At 47.9% G+C, this 23,649-nt stretch overlaps 1 protein-coding gene and 1 non-coding gene across 5 annotated transcripts in view; one reads left to right on the top strand and one right to left on the bottom strand.

The window, feature by feature from the left end:
• Zc3h12d (zinc finger CCCH-type containing 12D) overlaps nt 1-23,649 on the top strand; it is a 36,887-nt gene that overhangs the window by 1,290 nt on the left and 11,948 nt on the right. For 2 of the 4 annotated variants that reach the window (XM_085688399.2, XM_085688401.2), the window contains exons 2-3: nt 5,997-6,357; nt 18,524-18,663. In XM_085688399.2, the coding sequence (XP_085544525.2) occupies nt 6,044-6,357; nt 18,524-18,663 (454 nt within the window). In that variant the 5' untranslated portion in view covers nt 5,997-6,043. Of the gene's footprint in view, nt 1-5,981; nt 6,358-18,523; nt 18,664-23,649 lie in introns of all 4 variants that reach the window. The other 2 variants (XM_048425468.3, XM_085688397.2) reach the window with 1 other exon arrangement.
• On the bottom strand, nt 14,323-14,444 carry LOC125394670 (small nucleolar RNA SNORA40). Its single transcript, XR_007230297.3, has one exon. It is a non-coding gene; the product is annotated as a small nucleolar RNA SNORA40 (small nucleolar RNA).

Here is a 23,649-nt window from a genome sequence, read left to right as displayed (position 1 = left end):
TGGGAAGATGGCTGCTTCCTGGGACGGCGAGAATGAGTTTTGCTGGGTGGGGAGTTCTAGAGATGGCTGGTGTGCATAGCGCTCCAGCGTGTGAACAACTCGCCAGTGTGGGACTGTGCGCTTGGAAAGGTTACAACAGGGCCTTGTGCATGCCAGGCAAGCAGCCGCCACTAAGCTACAGGCCCAACTCACTACAATATTTTTTAAATTACAAATTTTTAAATTACAAAGTCAGAGGTGAGTAGATTAAAAAAAAAAAATCAGTCCTTCAGTCCTGTGGGATGAAATCTTAGATTCTCTGTGACTTCCTCAAACTCTAACTCACAAAAACAAAAGATAACCTAGAGTCTTGAGTGACAGCTAGCTCCGCCGAGGGGCTGGAGGTCTGGGCCGACCCACCACAGTATTTCAGGAGTTGTTGAGAGCTGGGACCAGGCTGACACTCTTCTCACTGTTGTGGTTGGACTCCCATTCAAGTGGCTTTGGGGGTCACGACGGGATGCTGAATGTCATCTGGGGCTCAGTTCTGTGGGTGTGCATGCAGGCGGCCGGCCACTGGAGGGCGCTCTCTGGCCTGGGAGACAAATATCACCTCCCTTGGTTGACTGGTCTCCCATTGAGTAGCTCTGGGACCCTGGGCAAGTCACCAAAGACATTTCCCCTCAGTTTCCTCAGAGAAACTGCCACAGGAGGAATGGGCTAGCTTGTCTCACTTCGAAAGGAGGTTGGGGCTTCCACAGACAGTGGAGAGGGCAGTTCTGTACACGGAGGCTGCTGTTTCTCTGGTTTCTTTACCCCTCACTTCTCTCCTTCTCTCGATTTTCTCAGAGGCTCTTCCAGGCAGGGGTTACAGGCCTTTGGTTTGAGGGGGTCTCCAACCTGGGTTTGCTGCTTCTAGAAGGGGCCTTCCCACAGGACAGTTGCCTCTGCTCTCAGTCCTGAGGGTTGGGATGCCGACCGTCACAAGGTCTCATGAGGAAATTAGACAATTTCGTTGCTAATCTTCTGGGTTGTTTGTGACTTCCAGTCAAGATTGAGGAAGAAAACTGAGGTTTGGACTCTCAGGTTTTAAAAATAGCGAGGTCACACTCAAGCGGCCGGGTGTTAGCGCGTGAAGAGCATCTCATTGGGGTGTCGGGGAGGGAGTTCCTGGGGGGCAGGCCCCTACCTTTATTTAGAAGACATTTGTTTTAAAAGGAGCGAAAGTTACTGTTAAGGCCCCAAGGGGATTATTTTCCGAAGTAGGTGAATTCTGTGAGTTTTGTATAAAAGCAGCTGTCTGGTGGCACCCGCGCCTTCTGAGAGTGTCCACAGCAAAGGTTCTCAGGGCGATCACACGCTACCCCACGGAAAGAAGCAGTCGCAGGGCAGGCCCTCATACGGCCGGCTGCCTGCTTACTCCCCCCACCGCCATCAGACACAAGTCTTCTCATTTTAGATGCTCTTGCTTTAGTCCCACGGGGCAGCAGGTGGAAACTCGGACCTCTTCACAGAGTTGTTCCTTTGAGACTGAAGGGGAAGCCACTCGGTTGTAACTTTAATGTCTCCATTTCTGCAATGGCAAGACGCTGCCCCTGTGCTGAGCAAATGACTCAAAATAATAAGTTATTTTTGGAACGCGCTGATTGTCACGCTCCGCCATGTACTAGCTATATACCCTCTGTTTCCTCAGTGCCGAAAGGAGCAAGTGCACATTTATAGACTGTTTTCCCACCAAGAGAAACAGGAAGTTTAGTTAAGAGTTCATAAAAATGATACGGAAACCTTGAAAAGCCGCAGAAGTAGGGACATGTATGTTGTCATTTCTGCTGCTGTCTGTTCTTCCCCGCTCTCTGAAATAAGCACAGAGGTGTGTGCACGGGCAGCGAGGGGTGGAGGGCTCACGGAACATCAAAATTTTGGAAGCTTCTGGAAAATGTAATAGTAGACTTAGCCTATGGAGGGAACGGATGTCCCAGGTAGGGGGGGAGTCTCGTGGTTCGTAAGTGACACCCCTCGCCTCACAGTGTGATGTGACCCATCAGATTTGTGAGTGTCCTCTTTTTATGTGAAATTTGGTCCAGAGTTGGACCCTTGCACTAGAGGCCAAAGGTTCTGTGAGGAAAGGATTGCTCACTAGACGCACAGAGAAGGTGAGGCTGGACCAGAGACTTACAGTTAAGAGACGGGAGGTGGAACAGGGCTGACCGTGAGGCCCTGACTCTCATGTGGATGAGTTTTGTCCTTTAATTTGTGCAGGATGGAGGGATGTGGAGTTTGGAGAAAAGAGCAAAACTTCAACTTAGACCTTAGACTGTCTCTTAAAAAAAACAAAGGTCTATCAAAGTCCTCAGCTATGGCGTCTTGGAGTGTGACTGGGCACTGGTGTCACTGGGGGATGGGGGGGCAAACTGCATCCCGAGACCTTGGTGTCCTCTCGGGATCTCACGGTCCTCTGAGAACTTCTCTGCGCCAGTTTTATGTTTACTTCGCAACTGTGCATCAACAAGTCCCATGAGTTGATTCTCCCAGGGACTCGAACTCAGTTCACTGGACTCGGGGGCAGGTGCCTTTACCAGAGGAGCCCAGACAACCCCTCCATATCCTCTGAAAGGAGATAAGTCATTCCCCACATGGGCTTTGAGAGCACACTTTTCTTTCTCTTTCTTTAAAATATTGTTCTAGATTTACTTACTGCGTGTGTCTGAGTGTTTTGCCTGCATGTCTGTCTGTACACTGAGTGTGTGCCTGGTGTCTTTGGAGGCCTGAAGAAGGCAGGATTGCCTGGAACTGGAGTTCCAAATGGTTGTGAGCCACTCATGACTGCTGGGAACCCGACTCAGGTCCTTTGTTAAAAACAGCAAGTGCTTTTAACTGTTGAGCCATCTTTCCGGCTCCCAAAAGCACATTTCCCCCCGCTAATCAAAGCAATTGTTCTGGGCTAGTGAGATGGCTCAGCCAGTGAGGACGCTTGCTGTGAAGCCCAGCGACCCGAGTTCCATCCCCAGACCCAGCTGATGGAAGGTGAGAACAGGCAGGATCTGACAAGTTGTCCTCTGACCTCCACATGAGCACTCTGGCACACAAAACAAATACCAGCATGTGTGTGCACACACATGTGCGTGCATGCACGCACACACACATACTCACCGCACACATAAACTTTTTTTTTTAAAAAAAAGAACAAAAAGGCAAACTCTAAAACAACCAGTAGTGCATATTTTGGATTTATGACTTATTACTTAGATTTTTTAGGTCTGTTTTCCAGAGCAGATGATGAGTTAGTGGGGAATGGGGCAGTGTTTTTTGTTTCTGTGGAGCCAGTGTGAAGAAGGCAACCAGCAAGTTTGTTCCAGTGAGAAGTGAGAGGGTGGGACAATGTCAGGGTGAGTGTGGAGGGCAGGGTGGGTGTGCAAAACGTCCAGGAGACAGAACTCGCCAGACGTGGAAGGGTGGAGTCAAGGGGGATAATGGGATGTCTTTTTTGGGGTCTCTAAAGGATGCTGCTCTTCGAGATTTGAAACTCAAGGGAAAACGTGGGAAAAGAGGAAAACTCCAGGGTCCATATAAAAAATATCTATGGAGCTCCTCAGCTCTACCATACTAAGGGGTGGGACCCCGAGGCGAACAGGTCAGAACATCAGGTCTCTTGAGAAAGATTCGTGATAACTCACGTGCGCTGATCCCACATGGGAGGTGGCATGACTGAGCTCTCTTAGGTCTGGAGAGTCCAGAAGGATCCCTCTGAGTGGCGTGCGAATTGAAATTTAAAGCTCACAACCCCCCAAAAGACAAGCGTGTGTGTGAGAGCATCCTGGAGCGTTTGGATATGAGGAGGACATTCATTTCACTCTAAGGACTAGGTGAGGCACTGGTGGGTGGTGGGGTGGTCAAGCTCACAGCCACAGGGTCACACAGCTCTTGCGCATGCCCAGGAATTTGGGGTTTTCTTCTAGAGTCACCAGGGGCTGCGGTAGAGCATTCTTTAAAGCAGGGGAAATATGGTCAGATTCGTGTTCAAAACGCAGTGCTGTGTCCAAGCCAGATGAGCTTGGGCAGAGGCAGAGTGGGTGGTGAGCATGTCGGGGCAGCAGCAGAGGCCGCGCTGTCTGGAAGGCTGGATTTGGAATGCTCAGCACCTGGCAGGCTCTGGCCTTGTTAGCTCGCTGGAGAGGTCTGCAGAAGTGTGTGGAGTCAGGCCGGGAGGCTAGCCTGGACACACAAATGCTAGAAGGGATTCCTACAGGAGAATGGAATCAGAAGGTGAAGAGTCCACAGCATTGGGAAGAGGGATGGAGGATGTGTGGGAATCTCCAGCGAGCAGGATCTGTAACAGTGAAAAAATAGAAGAGAATGAAATTTCTATCATTTGGCATATGGTTAGCCCTAAGGAACACTATTCGTTCACCCATCCATCCATCCATCCATTCATTTATTTATTCACCATCAAATTTGATGCTGGGGGAGGGGTATACAGCAGGCAGGTCCCCGAAGCTGGCTGGAAAATTTACCTGAGATGTGGTTTTTTTGTTTGTTTGTTTGTTTGTTTTCTTTTTGTTGTTGTTTTTGTTTTTCGAGACAGGGTTTCTCTGTAGCTATGGAGCCTGTCCTGGAACTAGCTCTTGTAGACCAGGCTGGCCTCGAACTCACAGAGATCCGCCTGCCTCTGCCTCCCGAGTGCTGGGATTAAAGGCTTGTGCCACCACCGCCTGACTCTTAAGATGTGTTTTAAAGGAGAAAAGCCAGCTGCTGACTGGCAATACGTATAACATGGCATCGTATATGAAAACATAAATCAGAAACAATCCTTCGTTAATACGCTAATAGGTGTACAGAGAAAGTTCTGGAGAGATACTGGCAGCCATCAGCACTAGAGGCACCAGGAGAGTGGGGGGAGGGGGGAAAGGGGATGGAGTGGGGCTTGGGAGAGTGGGGTGTGGGCCATGTATTGTATCGTCCTTCTACTTCTGCGTTGTTTGAATATTTCACAATAGCTATGTCTTCAAGTGTATTTCTGCATTTTAAGACACTTTTGAAGGGTGTCAAGCTTTATTTGTGAGTAGCACAGAGACCCAGTGTGTCCTGAATATTCCCATTTTCCCCTTTTGAAAATAACTGTCAAGCATACTCCCTTCCTTGTCATCCCCCAAACAGGGGGGCTACGCTGGGTGCCCCCACAGGAAGAGTCAAATTTGGGTTAGGACCTCTTCTTTTCAAGGTCCAGGGTGGTCGGAATATGAACTGAGCCAGAGTGCAGAATTGAATTCCTGGGTAACGCTGCCTTTCCGGGAGGGGCCCTCTCCTGGGAGGGTTCTTTCCTGGATGGACCTGCTGCCTCTGCTGCCTGCCAGGATTGCTCCAACGGTCTTGGCAGATGAAGGCTGGCACAATCGAAAGTCACTGGGTTCTGGCGGCTGCGTGTTCAGGATCAAAGAGTCAACGACGTTGGTTCCTTCCCAGGCCTTACTATCTAAGCGGTCCCTTCACAGCCCCAAGGTGACACATCTGTGTGTATTTGGTCTCAAGTGCCTCACCTCTTCTTGTGGAACAGCTGGTTATTGCAGGGTGAAGGTGTGCCCCCAAGGACCTGATTTGAAAGGCCCTGTCTCTAAATACAGTAACACTCTGAGGTACTGGTGCTAAGCACTTCTGTACAGAAGTCTGGGTAGATACCGTTTCGCTTCTAACAGAGCCTCTAAAAAGATTTCCTTGACTTGGTGCCTTACTCATCCCCTGCCACCTTGGGCCCTGGCTAGTGTTCCCTGTACAGACACTCAGGAGCAAAGGGCTCAGAGAATGCACTGGTAAAAGAGGCATGATTGCATTTGTGGCCTGCCAGCCACACCAAACAACTGAAAATCCTCCAGGGGACCAGGCTAGGCGTGATTTCCTGACAGATAACACCGGGAGGGAGGAGCACACACACAGCATGCCTTCCTCACCCAGTGGCCCGGCTGCCAGGCTGCTTAGCAAACACCTGACTGCTGCCTTCTTCTTTTTAGCTCATGCCTGTGCAGTTCTGCCAGGAGGAAGCCCAGGGCAGGAGCCGTGCCAGGCAACGGTTATGGAGCGTCGGAACAAGATGGAGTTTTTCCAGAAACTGGGTTACAGCCAGGACGACGTGGTCAGGGTGCTGAGCAAGCTGGGTGACAGTGCATTGGTCAACGACATACTGCAGGAGTTGATCCAGACCGGTAGCCGTCCAAGGGCCCAGGAAGATCCAGTCAACAGCACCGGAGTAGTGCTGATGCCCCGGGGGTGCTGTGGGAACCGGGACTCTGCCCCACAGGGCCTGGGGCCAGGACTGGAAGAAGCTGGTGGAGACCCAGGCAGCTCCCTGCGGCCCATAGTCATCGATGGCAGCAATGTGGCCATGAGGTAGTGTCCTTGCTTTCCTTCATCCTGCTGTTGGGTGCTGGGGCCTGGGACTTTGATCTCAGGAGGCCAGGGAACCATTTTCCTCCCCATGGTTTGGTCCAAAGAGTTTTGGGCACAATGGATGAGGTTTCAGGTTTCCTGATGACATAGTCACACATGCATGTCGCATGCTTTGCCCACAGTTGCTTTCCACGACTCCCTTGCGTCTCTCCTGCTCTCCTTCCACCGGACCCTTCCTCCTCAACAACAGCTCCTTTCCATTTCTCTGCCTTACATAGTACGCATATTCAGAAATCTTGATTCCATATAGATGCCACCTTTCACTTTCTGAGTCTGGCTTATAATTCTTAGGAAGATGAATCTCAAGTTCCGTCTGCTTTCCTGCAAATGGCACAATCATTTTTTTTATATAACTTATGCTCCATTGTGTACACATACCCTGTTTCCTTTTAGCATCTATTTATCTGGTGGTGGGTATTTGGACTGATTCTGTAACTCAAATATTGTGAATAGGGTTCCGGTAAACATGATGGGAAAGTGTCTTGGTGCCAGGTTTGATTTAGCTTCCTCTGGGCATAAACCAAGAAGAGGTGTAGATTAATCAATGGTAGTTCTAATTTTAATTTGTTGAGGTCTTTCTTTTTTTTCTTCCCTTTCTTTTCTTCCTTCCTTCCTTCCTTCTTTCCTTCCTTCCTTTCTTTTTTTGTTTGTTTGAATTCCTCTTCTACATATGTCTTAGTAGTTGTGGGAATGGGGCAAGCTGCCTCACTTTCCCCTTCTGTAACATAGAGTCAACTCTACCTTCAGGGGAGTTGTAACAATCTGAGCTACCAAAGGCGCCAGCTGTAGTGCGCTCCGCAAGTCGGTGCAGTGATCATGCTCACAGTATGCACAGCCTTCTTCAGAAGGAAGGGAGCAAGTGCTGGGCAGGAGCCCAGGGTTAGGTGTTGGCAGATCTGTCTCCTCTGGAGTCTGTCCCCAGGCAGCTGTGTTATTCTGGGAAGCCGAGAGTATCGGTTCCTCTCTGTGCTGAGCAGGCCTATAGGTCTCCACTGTCTCCCTTAGGGCTTCAGAACCAGAATGCCGCGCGAAATGCAAAGCCCTCTGCTGGGGGCTGGCGGGGAGGCCGGACTGCAGTTCCCATTCAGGCTGAAAGGAGGGTCTGTGGCCTCGCTGCTCCCGCCCTGAGTTGCAGATGGCGCTAGGTCAGTCTGTAACTTGGCTTCTCTGTGTGCTTGGGGATTCCAGCATGATGGCGCGTGTGGTTATTGTGCCTGACTCGGCTAAGCTCCGCTGTGGCCCAGTCTGCCACGCTCAGTGCTGGGTGAGGAGGGCATTGCGCAAACTTGGCGGAGCGACAGCCGGCCAGAGGGCAGAGCCGTAGGAAACTGTTCACTCGCGGCTGTAATACTTCTGCTTCCCTTTTTAAAAGCAGAGTAGGAATTCCGAAAAGCAGTTATCAGCCGCTCTAAATGTGTCGACAAGCATCCGAAGCTCCCGCTCGGGGATTTGAGCTCACTTTGAATTTGGCATAGCAGGACAGGAGTTTGGAATGGTCCAGCTCAGTGTGGCCCAGTCTTGGGGCTGTCCCCAGGCACCCAGCATGGTGCTACTAAGGTCATCTGCTTCGTTTTTCACCTGCTAGGTTTGCCCGTAGCAGCGATAGTATCAAGGGATGGTGGAGTCCCCGCTGCTCCCTGGGACTTAAAACTGTTGTGCTTCCGCTCTCACGATCTCACCTACGCCCTCTTCTGGCAGCAGATGGGAAACTGTGACATCTTGCTCTCGAGGGCGTTTACTTAGGGTGTTTCTATTGCTGTGATGAAGCACCTGGGGAGGAAAGGCTTTAGTTGGCCTCCAGGCTATGCATGGTCCATCATCAAGAGAAGCCAAGGTAACTAACTCGGTCAGGAACCTGAAGACGGAACTGAAACAGAGGCCAAGGAGGAGTGTGATTCACCGGCTCCTCATGGCTTCCTTAGCCTGCTTTTTCACACACGCCAGGGTCACCTGCCCAGGAGTGGCGCTACCCACAACGGCCTGGGGCCTCCGCATGAATTTTTAATTAAGAAAACGCCCCACAAACTTGCTTATAGACCAGTTTTAGGGAGGCATTTTCTCAATGATGTATTCTTCTTGTGGGGAAACTCTTATTTGTACCATGTTGACCATAAACTAGCCAGGACGGGGCCTTGAAAGAATCCAGCGGCTAGTGAGATGACTCAGCTGGTAAAGGCATTTGTTGCCAAATCTGAAGCCCCGAGCTCCCTCCCTGGGACTCACAGGGTGGAAATTCATGTTAGCTGTCCTCTGACCTTCTCCTGTATGACCCCACCAATCAGTGAATATAAATAATTTTTAAAATGAGTCCGTAGTGCTCCAGCAACCCTAGAAGGTGCAGAGGGAAGAGGTGCCTGGCCTCTTTGGAATCTGGACAAAGCAGGCTGGCTGTAACTGAGAGAGGATTGAGTGGAAGTTGTTATTGCACAAATCAAAGCCCCCAGATTTTCGGAATGAGTTCCCTGAGTTGGGGTGAAAACAGCAGAAAGGTCACAGGGCAAACAGACTACTTCAGGACGGCGTTTTCTCTTGGGGTCAGAGAACACTGTTAAGAATGATGTTAGGGTGCTCGTGGTGGAGGGCACTCTTTGGATGAGACTCTTTGTGCAGCCGGGAATTCAAACGGAAACCACATCCTCTGTTTGTACATGACTACGAAGTGTCCTAGGTCAATGCATTCAGTAACATCACTGCCACCCCCAGACTTCCAACCATGATCAATTTTGTCTTTCCACCCTCAATCTGTGTGGGTGGAGAGTAGAAACCGTTACACTGACTTACTGCAAAGAATGTGTCAAAGACTAAGGGTTTTCATATACTTTCATTGACACAGGCCTGGACAAGGCCTGTGTTCCCAGGGCCAGACAGATCCTCAGCCACAAAAGAGTTATCCACTGAGAGGCCCCCTGTATGGGGAACGGAGGGTAGAAATTCAAAACGGTGGTTCATTACCTACTGAGCACAGAATTTTGGTAATGCCAGAAAGATACTTTTAGGAGGTCCTTCTTCTCTGAGGCTTATATGATACCAGATTGCTTTGGGAAGCAAGGCTGCTGCCTGGTCCTGGGAGGCTGGGGGGACTTGAAGCCTGGTGGGACATTTGTCTTTTACTGCTAGCATATGAGAAGCGGAACTCCTGTGGGCAGGGGCATCCTCCGCAGTTGGCTATCCCTCCATCCCTGTAACTTGGGGTGACCAATGCTTTTGCTTACAGGAATCAACAGCTTGACTTTTGATAGCAATGCTTGCTCCCCCTGAAAGAGAGGTCAGCCTCTCAGAATCAGGACAGAACATACCCAAACAACAAAGGAGATTTATTACCCTGGAGGAACAAGTGGGGTTGGGGGAGGCTGCAAAGGCTGCAACAGCAGCAGCAAGCAAGCAAGAGAGCAAGCACAGGAGTGTTTCTGTGGGAATTGGTTCTTAAGGGGGAAGTGGGGCACCATCTCTTCGAGGATAAGTTGGGAATCCTAACTGGACATATTAGCCAAATAATGAATTTTGATGGTTGGACTTTGATGTTTTATCTCTGGAATGTGTCAGTGGCCAAATAAGGGAATAGATAGACCTTGGGGGCTAGCTTTTGGAATGTATGTTTTTAGCAAGGGGTAAAAGGGTAAAACTTGTCTGCCATGTTTGCCATTTTCAGGACTGCTGGAACTCCCTCACCCCCACTGCCCAATCATTGGGAAGTTCCCCACAGACCAACACCTGTTGTCACTTGATGGCTTTAAAACAACATGTCTTCATGTGCTTCTGTTTCTGAGGACAGATGTCTGTTAAAACCCAGGTGTGCACAGAGCTAAGTTCCTTTTTGGAAGCCTTAAGGGAGAACCTCTTCTCTGTTTCCTGTGTGACTGGGTCTGGGGCCCATTTACTTTCAGAACCATCAATGGCTTGAGACGATATTCAGTGTGGCGTATTTATGCGCATAGCACCGCCTCTCTACTGAGAAGGTGTGTAGATTTTAATAAATAATTAGGGACCACTGACATACAATGAGACGTTACAGATAGTGCACCAAGCCACCCACCCCGTATCCATACAGAATGTCTGAGTAGGGCCATTTGTCCTTGTAGCTGAACCTTCCAGCTGCCGAGGAAGAGACCTGATGGTTCTGAGGTCAGCACTTGGCTCAAGTTAGACCCAGCTTCCCGTGCTATGTCCCCAACTGTGCCACTTTATATAGAAGCTTCTGTGGCTTTCTCTCCTGAGTTCCTTCAGGCTGTTTAGCCCAAAGCCCTTGGTGATGGTTGAACCCAGATGAGCTGGACTGGGTTTTGAATTGAAGGCTTTTTATGAGCAAGGGGGATGCATTTGCTCAGGACACACGATCATGACTCATTTGCACAGAAGGGAGCTGACGTGTGGAACTACCCCAAAACAAGCTTGAAAAGCCAGCAGCCTCCTCATTTGAGTGGCACCAGGAGTTCCGTGGGTTCTAGGCGGGACTGGTAACTCACATTCTGTCATTCTTTAAGGGGTGAGTCAAATGAATGAGAATCCTAAGTTGTGAAGTAGGTGAGTTCCATACCAGTCCCCAGGAAGCCAGATCTCACATGCACTCCACAGTCTCTCTGCAGGCCTCATGTCCACACAGGAAAACAGAAAGCCAGAAACAGAGGACCCCATGTATCTTTGCCTGAAAGCCCAAGTTCTGACCGCTTGTCCAAGGCTGTCCAAGGCAGTTGAGAGGGTGGAAAGTTCTGGGGTTGCTTTACTACTGTGGATGTTACTTGCTACATGGAGCTGTTGAACCCTTGGAAGGTGGCTAACAGCACAGAGGACCTGAGTGTTAAAAGTCACTTTCTTTTCATTCATCTGAATTAGCTATAATGGCCACACAAGCTGACTAAGTGCTTGTCCAGCTCTTCAATTTACCCAACTGAGGAGCCCCCCACGAGTCCCAGACCTTAGTCTTTTTTTTTTTTTTTGACATTTATTTATATAATTAAGAAGTTTGGCTAAGTAACTTCAGAAGATTTTTTTTTTAAAAAAAAGTCTCTGACATGCTAAGATTCAAAGCACATATTTTACAAATTCTAGAAAGAGATGAGAGCATTCGCCTCAGGAGGTGACTGCTCTTCATTGGAGGCTGAGACTCAGTGACTCACCTGAGGTCACAGAGCAAGAAAACACCAGCTCTGGGCTTGTGCTCTTTCCAAAGCCACCATCACCTCCTTCCCATCCCTGCAGCTCTGCATCACCTCCTTCCCCTCCCTGCAGCTCTGCATCACCTCCTTCCCATCCCTGCAGCTCTGCATCACCTCCTTCCCCTCCCTGCAGTTATGTATCATCTCCTTCCCATCCCTGCAGTTATGTATCACCTCCTTCCCATCCCTGCAGCTCTGCATCACCTCCTTCCCATCCCTGCAGTTATGTATCACCTCCTTCCCCTCCCTGCAGCACTGCATCACCTCCTTCCCATCCCTGCAGTTATGTATCACCTCCTTCCCCTCCCTGCGGCTCTGCATCACCCCTACTAGTTCCCATCCCCACAGCAATCCCCTCTCCCTGAATCTGGCCTGTGAAATGACTGCAAGCCGGACAACCATGCTCCCACAGGCCTTTGTCCTGGTGTTCAAACCCTCCTGTGTGCAGTGCAGTACAGCCTCTGAATAGGGTGCTAGCTATGCACAGGATGTATCCAGTGCCTATTCCCTTTGAGAGGGATTTGTAGGGCCAGGACCAGGACACTTCCTGCTACTTCCAATGTTGGGGTCCCTCACGCATTCTGTGCACATCGAATGGTGGCTCTGATAGACGCACAGGCCAGAGAATCCTTTCCATTACAGTTCCTTGAAGGGGCACATATTTGTGTGTGTGTGTGTGTGTGTGTGTGTGAGTGTGTGTGTGTGTGTTCATATAAAGGAGGGGGAATGTAAGCCTGTTAGCTGTATAACCGTTTTCTAGACACCTGACCTCAAGGTAAATGTCCAGCAATGCCCTTCATTTCTCTTTATAGACATAGGCCATGTAGCCAAGACTGGCCTCTCTCTGTAGCAGAGGATGACCCTGAACTTCTGATACCCCTGGTTCCAGGGCTGTAGTGCTGGGAATGTAGACAGACACCACTGTGCTTGGTTTTATGTGGTGCTGGGGATGGAACCCAAGACTCTGTGCATCCTAGGCTAGCATCCACCAGTGGTCCACACCCCAGCCTACATTTTACCCTCCTCCCTCTTTTTCCAAAACAGCCACCATGAAGTCTTGCTATATAGCCTAAACTGGCCCTGAATTTCATACTTCCATCTCAGCCTCCTGAGTACTAGGATTACAGATGTTAACCACTATTCCTGGGATCAGGTACCATTTTACTTCTAGGCTGGGGTTCCTACACAAATCTGCACCTGTTTCTGCCTCATAAGAAGTGGGTAGGTTGGGCAGTGGTGGCGTATGCCTTTAATCCCAGCACTCAGGAGGCAGAGGCAGGCGAATCTCTTTGAGTCTGAAGTCAGAGTTCCAGGTCAGCCAGGATTGTTACACAGAGAGAAACTCTGTCTCAGGGTGGGGGTTGGGGGCAACCATGGCGGTCCCTGTACACTCTCGTTCCTTTTCTTCTACGACCTGGGTTGGGTTAGACTTCCCACTGGGCAGATCCAGAACACCAGCATTTGAGCCCCCAATAAGAAACTGGACAGAAAGAGCACAGCCCTTTCATCTCAGAGTCCCGAGACATCTTTGTTCATTCCACTGCATGACTGTGACCTTGTACCCCATAGGTCATCCTATGACCCCTGACTTCTATAGGGAAGGATTTCTTGCACTGTCAGAATGCAGCGTGTACAATTATATTGTCTAGTTTGTGCAAACAACAGTCCCCTTAACTGGCTGCCATTGGCACACTTGTCCTGTAGGCAAAATTTGCTTCAGACACCAACCACTTCCCTTTTCAGCCCTCCCAATATTCAAAACCTCTAGGCCCTCACTTCCCTTCCCATGGCCTCCTGGCGACTGGTTCTCAGTGTTTGTCAACCTCTCCATGGGAGGGCCTCCAAGTGGGAGAACTCCCATTGCATAAGACTTGCTCTCTGGACCTCAGCGATTTTGGGAAAGGAAGGGTTCATAGTGACAGGCCTGTAGAGTTACCACCAGATCTGAGAACTGGGCATGTTTCTTTGCTTTGGTTTCCATAGGGTAAAATGGGGGTGAAAATCATTTCTTTATGGGTATAATGTAATGATGAAATGAACCCCCTGACTTGGCAAACAGAACTCTCTACAGTTAATAAAATGAGCTTTAAGTGTCTCTGACAGTACCCATTCCCCCAAAAAGAGTTTAAGACAGGATCTCCCAAAGATCAGGCTATCCCCAAACTCACAATGTAGTCAAAGATGATCTTGATCTCCCGATTTTCCTGCCCCTGCTTCATGAGTGCTGAGATTAGAGGCACACACCAGTATGCCTGACTTATCTGATGCCAGGGCTTGGGCATGCTGGACAAACACGGTGCCACCTGAGTTATGTCCTGGGGTCCTGTGATTTGAATATTTTGAGAAAAGATCTTTGTAGTTTAGGCTGGCCTGAAACTCGCCGTTAGCCAAGGCTAGCTTCAAGCTTACCATACTGTTTAACCTTGTGAGTGTTAGGGTTACAGGAGCATGCGTGGTTGATAACTTAGCCCCCAGCACAGTCCTGTTGTGGTAGGAGTTCGTAAGTTGGTGCAAAGACAGGGACAGATGACCAGATGGACCCTTCTCTCCTGGAAAGGGACCCAGGATGACTGTCACCTCCTGATTGGAACTCTACTGAGACTCAGTTTCCCCCTTTCTCCCTCCCACCGAATGTCTCCGCCACCCAACCCCACACCTATCAAAAGATCCAGGAGGGAAAGCTGGCTTATTTCTTTTTGTTAACTGTTTTCAGAACCAATTATATGGCCACTACTGGCATCACTTCAAGCTGCCTGTCTACCCTACACGCATCAAAACTCATTCTGACTAGAGAGTTCTAGGTTGCAAAAGCAGATTGCCTTTGCACCTGTCTTAAGTCTTTGTCCACCAGTTCAATAGAGATATGCAAGTGCTGCGTGGTTTTGAGTGATTAAGACAGATACACGAGAGTCCCAGGAGACACAGCAATTAAATAGTGTTCAGAGTAACTGTGCTGGGGCCATTTTGCTTCAGAACTGGCCGGGGACGGATGGCTGCAGAGCAGGAGCTGCACATGCCTGAGGGAGGGAAGGTGGACGAGGTGTGCCCGTCCTTCACAGTTCTGTGTTTCCTCAGTTTTTAGGAATAGGAAGGCCTGACGACTTTTGCCTGTACCTTATGGTGTTCCCTCCCTGTCTAACCTTCTGGATGATCGGGCTCTGTCTTCCACCTCTGGCCTGACTCCTTTCCCAATAGCTACGGGAGACATTGATCTCCCCTGTGATAGCTGGGACAGGAGGGCTTGGACCTACAAGAGTGTCCTGGTGAATTGAGATTGTAACGAGAATTTTAGGTCAAGAGCTGGGGCTTCAGCAGCCCCAACAGGTAAGCCCTACTGCCTGTCCTAACATGCTAATTAAAGAGACTAGGAATGGGGAAAACAGAGACCAGAGACTTAATTAGTGTGCACTGAGAAGAGGGACAGATAAAGGGATCCAAGGACCCCCAGGTTCGGGGTACTGACATGAATTAAATAAAGGAAGAGTTGGAGCAAGGAGGAAGAGGTGTGCATAATTAGGCAGTCCTGGTCAAGGTGTGGTCCCCTGTTTCAGCTCAGACTGCAGGGTCATCCTAAGAGGTGGCTACATCTTTTGATCACTGTTGTCACCGAAGGGGACAGTCTGGTGTTTATTAGACAACTTTCCCTAGGGCGGAGCCTCTTCATTCTGGATAATGTTCTCATTGTAGAGGTGGCCTGTGCTGCCTTGGGAGGTCTGGTTGATCACTGTGGGACCAAGTGAGGCCCAGTGTTTTTTGGAAAAAGAGTTTCTAAGGCTCGTGACAGGAGTGCCATTTGGCTTTTCCTTTTGGCAGCTATGCCTGCTTAAAATAGTCTCTTCTACCAGGGACCTGTTCCATCTGTAGGTCTCTGATAACATCAGGCCTAGTGCCTGTAAGAGATCTAGGGAGATGTTTCCAGCACCCGCTATGAGACACTTCTAAAGCACACAGCCTTCAGGCCAGAATTTTTCTGAGAGTGTGCAGCCTGCCCAAATGTGCTGGGCCACAAGGCTTCAGCCTCTTGTTGGAGGCAAGTTTCTGTGTCTCTGCTACTCCCAGGCCTTATCAGAAGAAGGAGGGGCCAGGAACGGCCCTGAGAATGACTCCCTTACCTTTCTCCCCTCTTCTTTCAACCAGTACCCCGTGTGTGGGAGGGGTTCCTCCTCCTTTCCCACTGTGTACTGCTGCTACCTTCTTCCCGCTGTTTGCACAAGGCTCCCAGAGCAGCCTCTGAGGCCGAAGAGAAAAAAAAACACCAGCCTGTGCAGCGAAGATCCCTATGGTTACCGAAGCTGAAGGAGCTGCCAGAGACAGTTTACACCCACTCCAAGTTCGACAGGTTCCTTGCTTTCCTGGACTCCCGCTCTTAGTCTGGAAACCTGTGTCTGTCTCAGTCCTAAGAAAACAGCAGGGAGAATCACACGGCAGAGTCAGCACAGCAAGGGGACCTCAGTGCGGTCTGTACCAGGGTGTGAGCTGGCTGCTTCTAGCCAGGCTTCTGGGGACTTGTCTCAGGGCTCGAGTTCAGAGTCCCGTTCAGAATCTTTCAGAGGACACTGGTTCAGGTCCCAGGTCAGGCAGTTCACAAGCACCTGTCAACGCCAGCTCTAGACGGACCCGACGCCTCTGGCCTCCTCTAGCACCCACATTTATGCATACATGCTCCCACCTTACTTGGTTTTTTGGGGGAGGGGCGGGAGATGAACCTATCTAGTCTCTATGTCCCTTGTGTTTATTCTGTGATTTGTGGTCACATTGCTGTACCTTCGGTAAACAAAATAGGACTGTAGGTCTTTCCAGGCAATCCTCCCCTTTTGCCTGCATTGTTTTTCTTCCTGCTGGCCAGGTATCTTTTCCATAATGGAGCTACTCAGCAAATTTTTACTGAACTTTCACTAATAATCAGGAACCTTGGTTAGTCCTTGGGATCTTGGTGGTCATGCAGAGTCTCTTGGGGTCGCGCATGCGTGTGTATGTGTGTGTGTGTTGTTGTTGTGGCTTGTTTTGTTTTCTGTTTTGACAAGGGCTTGCTATGTAAGCAGCCAGTCTACCTCCCAACTCCAGGCAATTCTTTGGCCTCAGCCTTCTGGGTGCTGAGATTACAAGTGTGCATCAGTGGGTCTGGCTGGGTAAATGTTCTTAAATGCTAGGAAGCGTCTCTGTGATGGTGTCCTGAGGAAGCAAGGCTTTAGCAGAGAACTGGAGGAGAAGGAAGAGGAGTGAATCCCGTGACAGGGCAGGGATAGCTGCGGCAAAGACTCACTGATGGCATCCAGCAAGGTGCACGGTTGATTACACAGCTGGAGGAAAAACAGACTGGAGAAGTAGAGGGCAGAAAATGATCTAATCTGGAGGTCCGGCTCTGCCACATTCACGGCTCAGCCTGTTGATTGGGCCTTCACACTGTCTCAGATCCGTCCACTTGTCTGTCTCTAGCACCGGTGACCTGGATTGACCCAGCGCAAGCAAAGCCTTTAGATTTCACCGGTCCCCCAGAGGGCACTTAGCTGCCTCCTTCCCTGGCATCCAGAGAGCAGCACACCTGACTGTCTGTCTTCCTGTCCCTTGGAGAGATCCCTTCTGTCTCTTTTGTAAGAGATCCCCCCCCCCTGCCTAAAACCAGCAACTGCATCCCAAACTCATTCCAGGTCAAGTTTGCGACCTCTAACTTCCTCTCTGGCAGTCCAGCGATGCTGTCCACACTGCGGTTTCAACTCTGGGTTAAGCAAGGGTGACCTACAACCTTTACTACTCAGATCTCCCCTCTGACCCCTTGCTATTTACTCAACATGTCGACTTTACAGTCACAAGACTTATATCCAACGCCAAACTTATGAATGGCTCTTTCCCTCCACTCAGAACCCTTCCAGAGTTCCTGTCAGTGCACAGCCCACAGGAACCTGGAAGAACCTGATACCTTCTTCTCAGTCACTTCCTGAGTTCTGGCACCTTCTAAACGTCCCCCAAATCCACTTTCTGTCTCGTTTACTCAGCTGCAGCAGCTCACACCTAATCACTGACTCCTATTTGATGACCCCAAAGCTTCTTGTCTCACGTCTCCAGCCCGACTCACCATTCTCTATGAGCCAGCTGAGCTCTGTGAGCCACACACGGGTGTCCGCCATATTCTTATATCTACTTCAAAGCTAGAACCCCTCTACATCTCTCAGCCCTCCTAAGATACAGGAAGATAAACCCCCACACCCTTTCTTCCATAGCAAGGGTCTGTGTAGCCCAGGCTAACCTCAATGTATAGCCAAGGATGACCTTAGACTTTTGGTCCTCCTGTTTCTACCTCCAAGATACAAGGATTAAAAGAATATCCTATCATCCCCTACTTGAGGAAGATAATTTTCTTTACTTGAGACAGAGCCTCACTGTGTATCCCTGGCTGACCTGGGAGTCATTATGTAGTCCAGGCAGACCCAGAACTCACAGAGAATACTTTCCTCTGCCTCCTAAGTGCTGGGATTAAAGATGTATATCATGGTGCCTGGCTAAGATGATGATTTTTTAAGAGGCCTAAAAGATGCAGCAAGATCTCACATAGCCCTTCTTTTTCTGCAGCATTGATGTTTTCTGTGGGATTTGTGGAGCACTGGTCCCTTGCTTGGACTTGGGAATCCTGGTAGAGCCAGTGCCGTCATCTCTCAAAGGGAGTGCAATTCTGCCGATGGCTTATCTCGTCTATTTTCACGATTCTTTTTATTTTTTTTTTCTTCGATGTTTGCTCTTTCTAGCTTCCCTTGAAATATGTCCCCTCCCACCCAGAGGAGCCTGAGTACCTCTGTGCTCTCTTCAAAAGCTGCCTGCCGCTGTGGTCTGTGGGAGGAAGGGACCGTGTTTAAGATTCTCTTTGCCCATTTCCCTCTCAGTTTTAGACTGTGACCCAGAATGCTTCCAGAGAAAGCCCCTTTTGGTTTCTCCTCAGATTTCTTTGTCTTCCATTGCAGCCATGGAAATAAGGAAGCCTTCTCTTGCCGGGGAATTCGTCTGGCTGTGGACTGGTTCAGGGATCGAGGACACACCTACATCAAAGTTTTTGTCCCATCCTGGAGGAAAGAACCGTCAAGATCTGATACCCCCATCAGAGGTATGCCGCATGCTGTCCTGTGGTAGTGTCAGCCACCATGGTGGTCAGCTACCTGTTTAGTAGTTGGTTAACTACCTGGTTAATGGTCTTTCTCCCTGCACTGAAAGTTCCTGACTATGAACACCCAGCATTCTAGCTCCCAGCCCTTCCTCAGAGCAGAAATGTCATGAAAACCTGTGGAGTATACAAGCTGCAACTCTTACTCCCTCATTTGTGGACAAGCACATCGCCTATCATTTCTTGTGAATGATTTATAGTGTAAAACAATTGTGTCTTACAACATTTAACCCTCTGAAGATGGGAGCCACACTTCACACCTAATAGGCTCTCGTGGAGACAGTCATTCTGTCAGGTAATATTTACTATTTGCTAAATACCTCTTCAATAACTTCATCTAAAGAAATGGAAATGGAGACCCAGAAATTATTTTTAGTGTTTTTGTTTTCTTTCAGTGCTGGGGGGTCAAACCAGAGGTTTTGCCCATGTTAGATAAGCACAGTACTACCAGGTTACAGTCCCAGATGTATCTTATTTAATTTGTTTTATTTATGTACAATATATGCATAGTGTGTGTGTGTGTGTGTGTGTTTGCGCACGCGCGAGCGCATGCCCTCAGAAACCTGAAAGGGTGCTGAATTACTCGAGCTGGAGATACTAATGGTTTTGAGGCACCCATAACTTACTGTGGTCCTCTGTAAGTACAGCCCATGTGCTTAACCACGGGCCCTTTTTCTGATTCCCAGCCCCATTTTCTTTTTTTTTTTTTCCAACTAGAAATATCATGTTTTCTTCTCCCCCAGATCTTCCCAGATCCTCCCTGCCTCACTACCTACCCAACTTTCTATTCTTTCTCTCTTTAAAAAAAAGTCAAAACAGCTGGTGGTGGTGGTGCACGCCTTTAATCCCAGCACTCAGGAGGCAGAGGCAGGAGGATCTCTGTAAATCCAAGGCCAGCCTGGTCTAAAAAATGAGTTCCAGGTCATCTAGTACTGTTACACAGAAAAACCCTGTCTTGAAAAACAAAAACAGCCCACCCCCCAAAAAACCACAAACAAGCAAACAATAAAAAAAAACCAACCCGAAAAGAAAAAAAAAAAAACAAAAACCAAAGAGAAAAAAATAACCAAAAAAGAAGCAGCAACCCGCATATACAAAAATGAAAATCAAAACAAACAAGCAAAATACCAATAACATAAAAAAGGGCCCAAACAAAGCAAAATTAAACAGAAAGTCCACAAAAATACCACTGTGTTTATTTCGCCATTAGTCAACCGCTCCTGGCCGAGGTCTTGCCCTGAGGTGTCTGCTGGAGAAACCGAGTCTCCTCTCGCAACTGCTTTCATTCGCAGATAACTTCCTGGCTGGGGGTGGGAGCCTGTGTCCACTTCCCTGTCTCAGTTCTGGGACAGGTAGCATCTGGCTTGAACCTGTGGGTCTTGTGTGTGCTGCCACGGTCTCCGAGAGTTCACACAGGCACCGGTCCTGTTGTGCCTGGAAGATAGCCTTCCTCTTGGAATCTTTGTACGTCTTCAGCCTAGACCCCGGAGCCTTGCGGTGGAATTCGATGAAGACATCCCACTTCAGACTGAGTGCTCTGAAGTCTGACTTTCCACCCTTGGTCCAGCTGAGAGTCTCTGTTAATTCCCATCTTCTGTAAGAAGAAGATCCTCTTGTGCAACCTAAGTGGTGACCCAATCTAGGAGCGCAGCAGTATCTCATTGGAAGGCATTTTACCACTGTGTTCCCTTAGCAGAATAGTCGTAGGCTTCCCCGTAGGCCCATGACCTGTCTAATTGGAGCTTCTTCTCCACTTCGGCAGTGTCTCCCAGAGTGACCCTTAAATCCCGTCAGAAAGTGGCTGGCTACTCCCGTGAAGTTGTACCTCTGTTGTTTCCACTTACAAGCAGGTCCTTGTTGTAGGTTGTAAGGTTTGTAGCTGAGTATATTAAGAGTACCTTCTAGGGTCGGGCGGTGGTGGCGCACACCTTTAATCTCAGCACTCGGGAGGCAGAGGCAGGCGGATCTCTGTGAGTTCGAGGCCGCCCTGATCTACAGAACGAGTTCCAGGACAGCCAGGACTACACAGAGAAACCCTGTCTCAAAACAAAACAAAACGACAGCAACAAAAGAATACCTTCTAGCATCATGAATGCTAGTCAGTAGAGGAGAAGCTTCCGGTTAGGCACCAGCTCGATTTCTCCTGTTTGATGATGTAAATAAGTAGCATCTTCAGCAGGGGAGCGTTACCATCAATTTATGGAGAGTAACCAATAGCCTTGGCAATGGCCTCCGGTGTTTGGGGGTTCCCAAGGGGCTCTTAGGTCAGTGACTCAACAAAATAAAAACAAAAACTCCAGGCACTGGGGATTTTACTTGGTGGAATAAGATGTCTAGTTGGGGCACTGCTATTATTTGGTGACTCCATTTAGATTCTTTTTATGTATGTGTGTATTTTAGGAAGCTTCTCAGCAGTATGTTTTCCTATGGTTTTTCAAATACCTTTCATCTTAACTGTTCCTCTCTATATTCCTCCTTTACCCTTCTCTCCCATCCCCCACATATTTAATCCTCTAGTTTCCCTTTTGTCTCTTCATAAAAATATATCCTACCTCCTCCTCTTTGGCCAGTCCTCTTCTCCTCGCTAGTCCCTTACTGGGTACCGAACCTCGGTGTTTATTCAGATCCTTATATACATATTGAAAGCTTAAAAGCTAACATCCACATATAAGAGAAAACACAGGCCATTTGTTTTTCTGGGTCTGGGTTACCTCACTCAGGATGATTTCTTTTCTAGCTCTACCCATTTACCTGCAGATTTTATAATTTTATTTTTATTAACAGGTGAATAATATTTTATTGAGTAAATGTACCCACGTTTTCTTTATCTATTCATCAGTTCAGTGTTTTTCAACCTGTGGGTTGCTATCCTTTCAGAGGTGGGGGAATCGGGCAACCCTTTCACAGGGGCCACATATCAGATATCTTGTATATCAGATATTTACAACACAATTCATAACAGTAGCAAAATTGCAGCTATGAAGTAGCAGCAAAATAATTTTATGGTTGGAGGTCGCAGTATTAGGAAGGCTGAGAACCATTGCATCAGCTGATGGTCATATAGGCTGTTTCCAGACTTCTGGCTATTATGAATAGATCATCAATGAACATGGTTGAGCAGGTGTCTCTGCAGTAGGATGTAGAGACCTTTGGGTATATGCCCAAGAGTGGTATGCCTGGATCTTGAGGTATATCTATCCCCGTCTTCCTGAAGAACTACCACACTGATTTTCATGACTGTACAAGTTTACACTCCCACCAGCAGTGGATGAGTATTCTCGTTACCCCACATCCTCACCAGCATGAGCTGTCATTTTTTTTTGTTGATGTTGACCATTTTTGAGAGTGCAAGATCAAATCTGACAATGGTTTCTATTTTCATTTTCCTGTTGACTGAAATGTTTAACATTTCAAGTGTTTCTCAGCCGTCTGAGTTTCATCTTCTGAGAAGATGTTCTGTACCCCATTTTTAAATTGGGTTGTTTTCTTGATGTTCAATTTTTTTTTTAGTTCTTTATATATTTTAGACACTCTCTGCTGAATGTTTATTTAGTAAAGATCTTTTTCTTTTTTTTAAGATTGTATTTTTATTATGCATACAGTTTTATGCCTGCATGTATGCCTGCAGGCCAGAAGAGGACACCAGATCTTATTACAGATGGTTGTGAGCCACCATGTGGTTGCTGGGAATTGAACTCAAGACAAGGTTCCTCTGAATAACAGTCGTAGCTGTCCTGAAACTAGCTCTTGTAGACCAGGCTGGGCTCGACCTCACAGAGATCCACCTGCCTTTGCCTCCCGAGAGCTGGGACTAAAGGTGTGCGCAACCACTGCCCAGCTTCTTTTGTTTTGTTTTGTTTTTTGTGTGGGAGCTTAGTCTATGCCCTTTAGGACTGCTTTCATTGTGTCCCGTAGGTTTGGGTGATCTGGATTGAGCCAGTTTTCCCAGGGGTAAGTTGCTCACTTTCCATGAGTTTGTGTACTTTCTGCTGTTTCTGGTTTTTTTTTGTTTTGTTTTGTTTTTGTTTTTTTTTTTTTTTTTTTGATGTCCAGTTTTAATCTGTAGTGGTCAGAAAAGATATAGGGTGTTATTTCAACTTTCTTGTATCTGATGTGACTTTCTTTGTGTTCTAGTATATGATTAATTTTGGAGAACGTTTTATGAGTGCTGATAAGAAAATATATTCTCTAGTGTTTGGGTGAAATGTCCTGTAGACATCTGCTAGGTTCATTCATTTGTGATGCTATTTAACAGTTTAGTTTTGTCAGGATGGCCTGTCTGTTGTCAAGTGTGAGGTACTGAAGCTTCTCACCATCACGGTGAGGGTCAATCTGTGATTGGAGCTGTAGTAGTGTCTCTTTTATAAACTTGGGAGCCCTTGAGCTTAATGACTAAATGTTTAGAATTGCAATTTCCTCTTTGTAGATTTTTTCCCTTTAACGAGATATAGGATCCTTCTTATCTATTCTGGTAATTTTTGGTTTGAAGTTTATTTTGTCAGATATTAAAATGACTGCACCAGCTAGCTTCTTGTGTCCGTTTGCTTAGAATACCTTTTCCCATCCTTTTGCCCGGAGGTAATGGCTATCCTTGCTGTTTCTTAGACACAGCAGAAATACAGATCTTGTTTTTTCTAATCTGCTTTTATTGGTGAATTGAGACCATTAAAATTGAGAGGTATCAATGAGCAGTGTTTATTAATTCCTTTTATTTTGTTGTTGTTGTTGTGTGTTTCCTCTCCTTTTATTAGCATTTTGGTATTATTTATTCCTTGTATCTTCCTGGGTATAGACAACCTTCTCTTTGAGTGAAGTTTTTTTCTATTGCTTTCTATAGCTCTAGATTGGTAGATAAAAATTGCTTAAAATTGTATGTAATCTTAAAATGTTTTTCTTTCTTAGTCAATCGTGATCGATAATTTCCTGAGT

The sequence above is a fragment of the Myodes glareolus genome, chromosome 1 (genome assembly GCF_982192425.1).
Source record: "Myodes glareolus chromosome 1, mMyoGla1.1, whole genome shotgun sequence".
Lineage (NCBI taxonomy): Eukaryota > Metazoa > Chordata > Mammalia > Rodentia > Cricetidae > Myodes > Myodes glareolus.
This window is presented reverse-complemented; position numbering and strand designations above follow the sequence as displayed.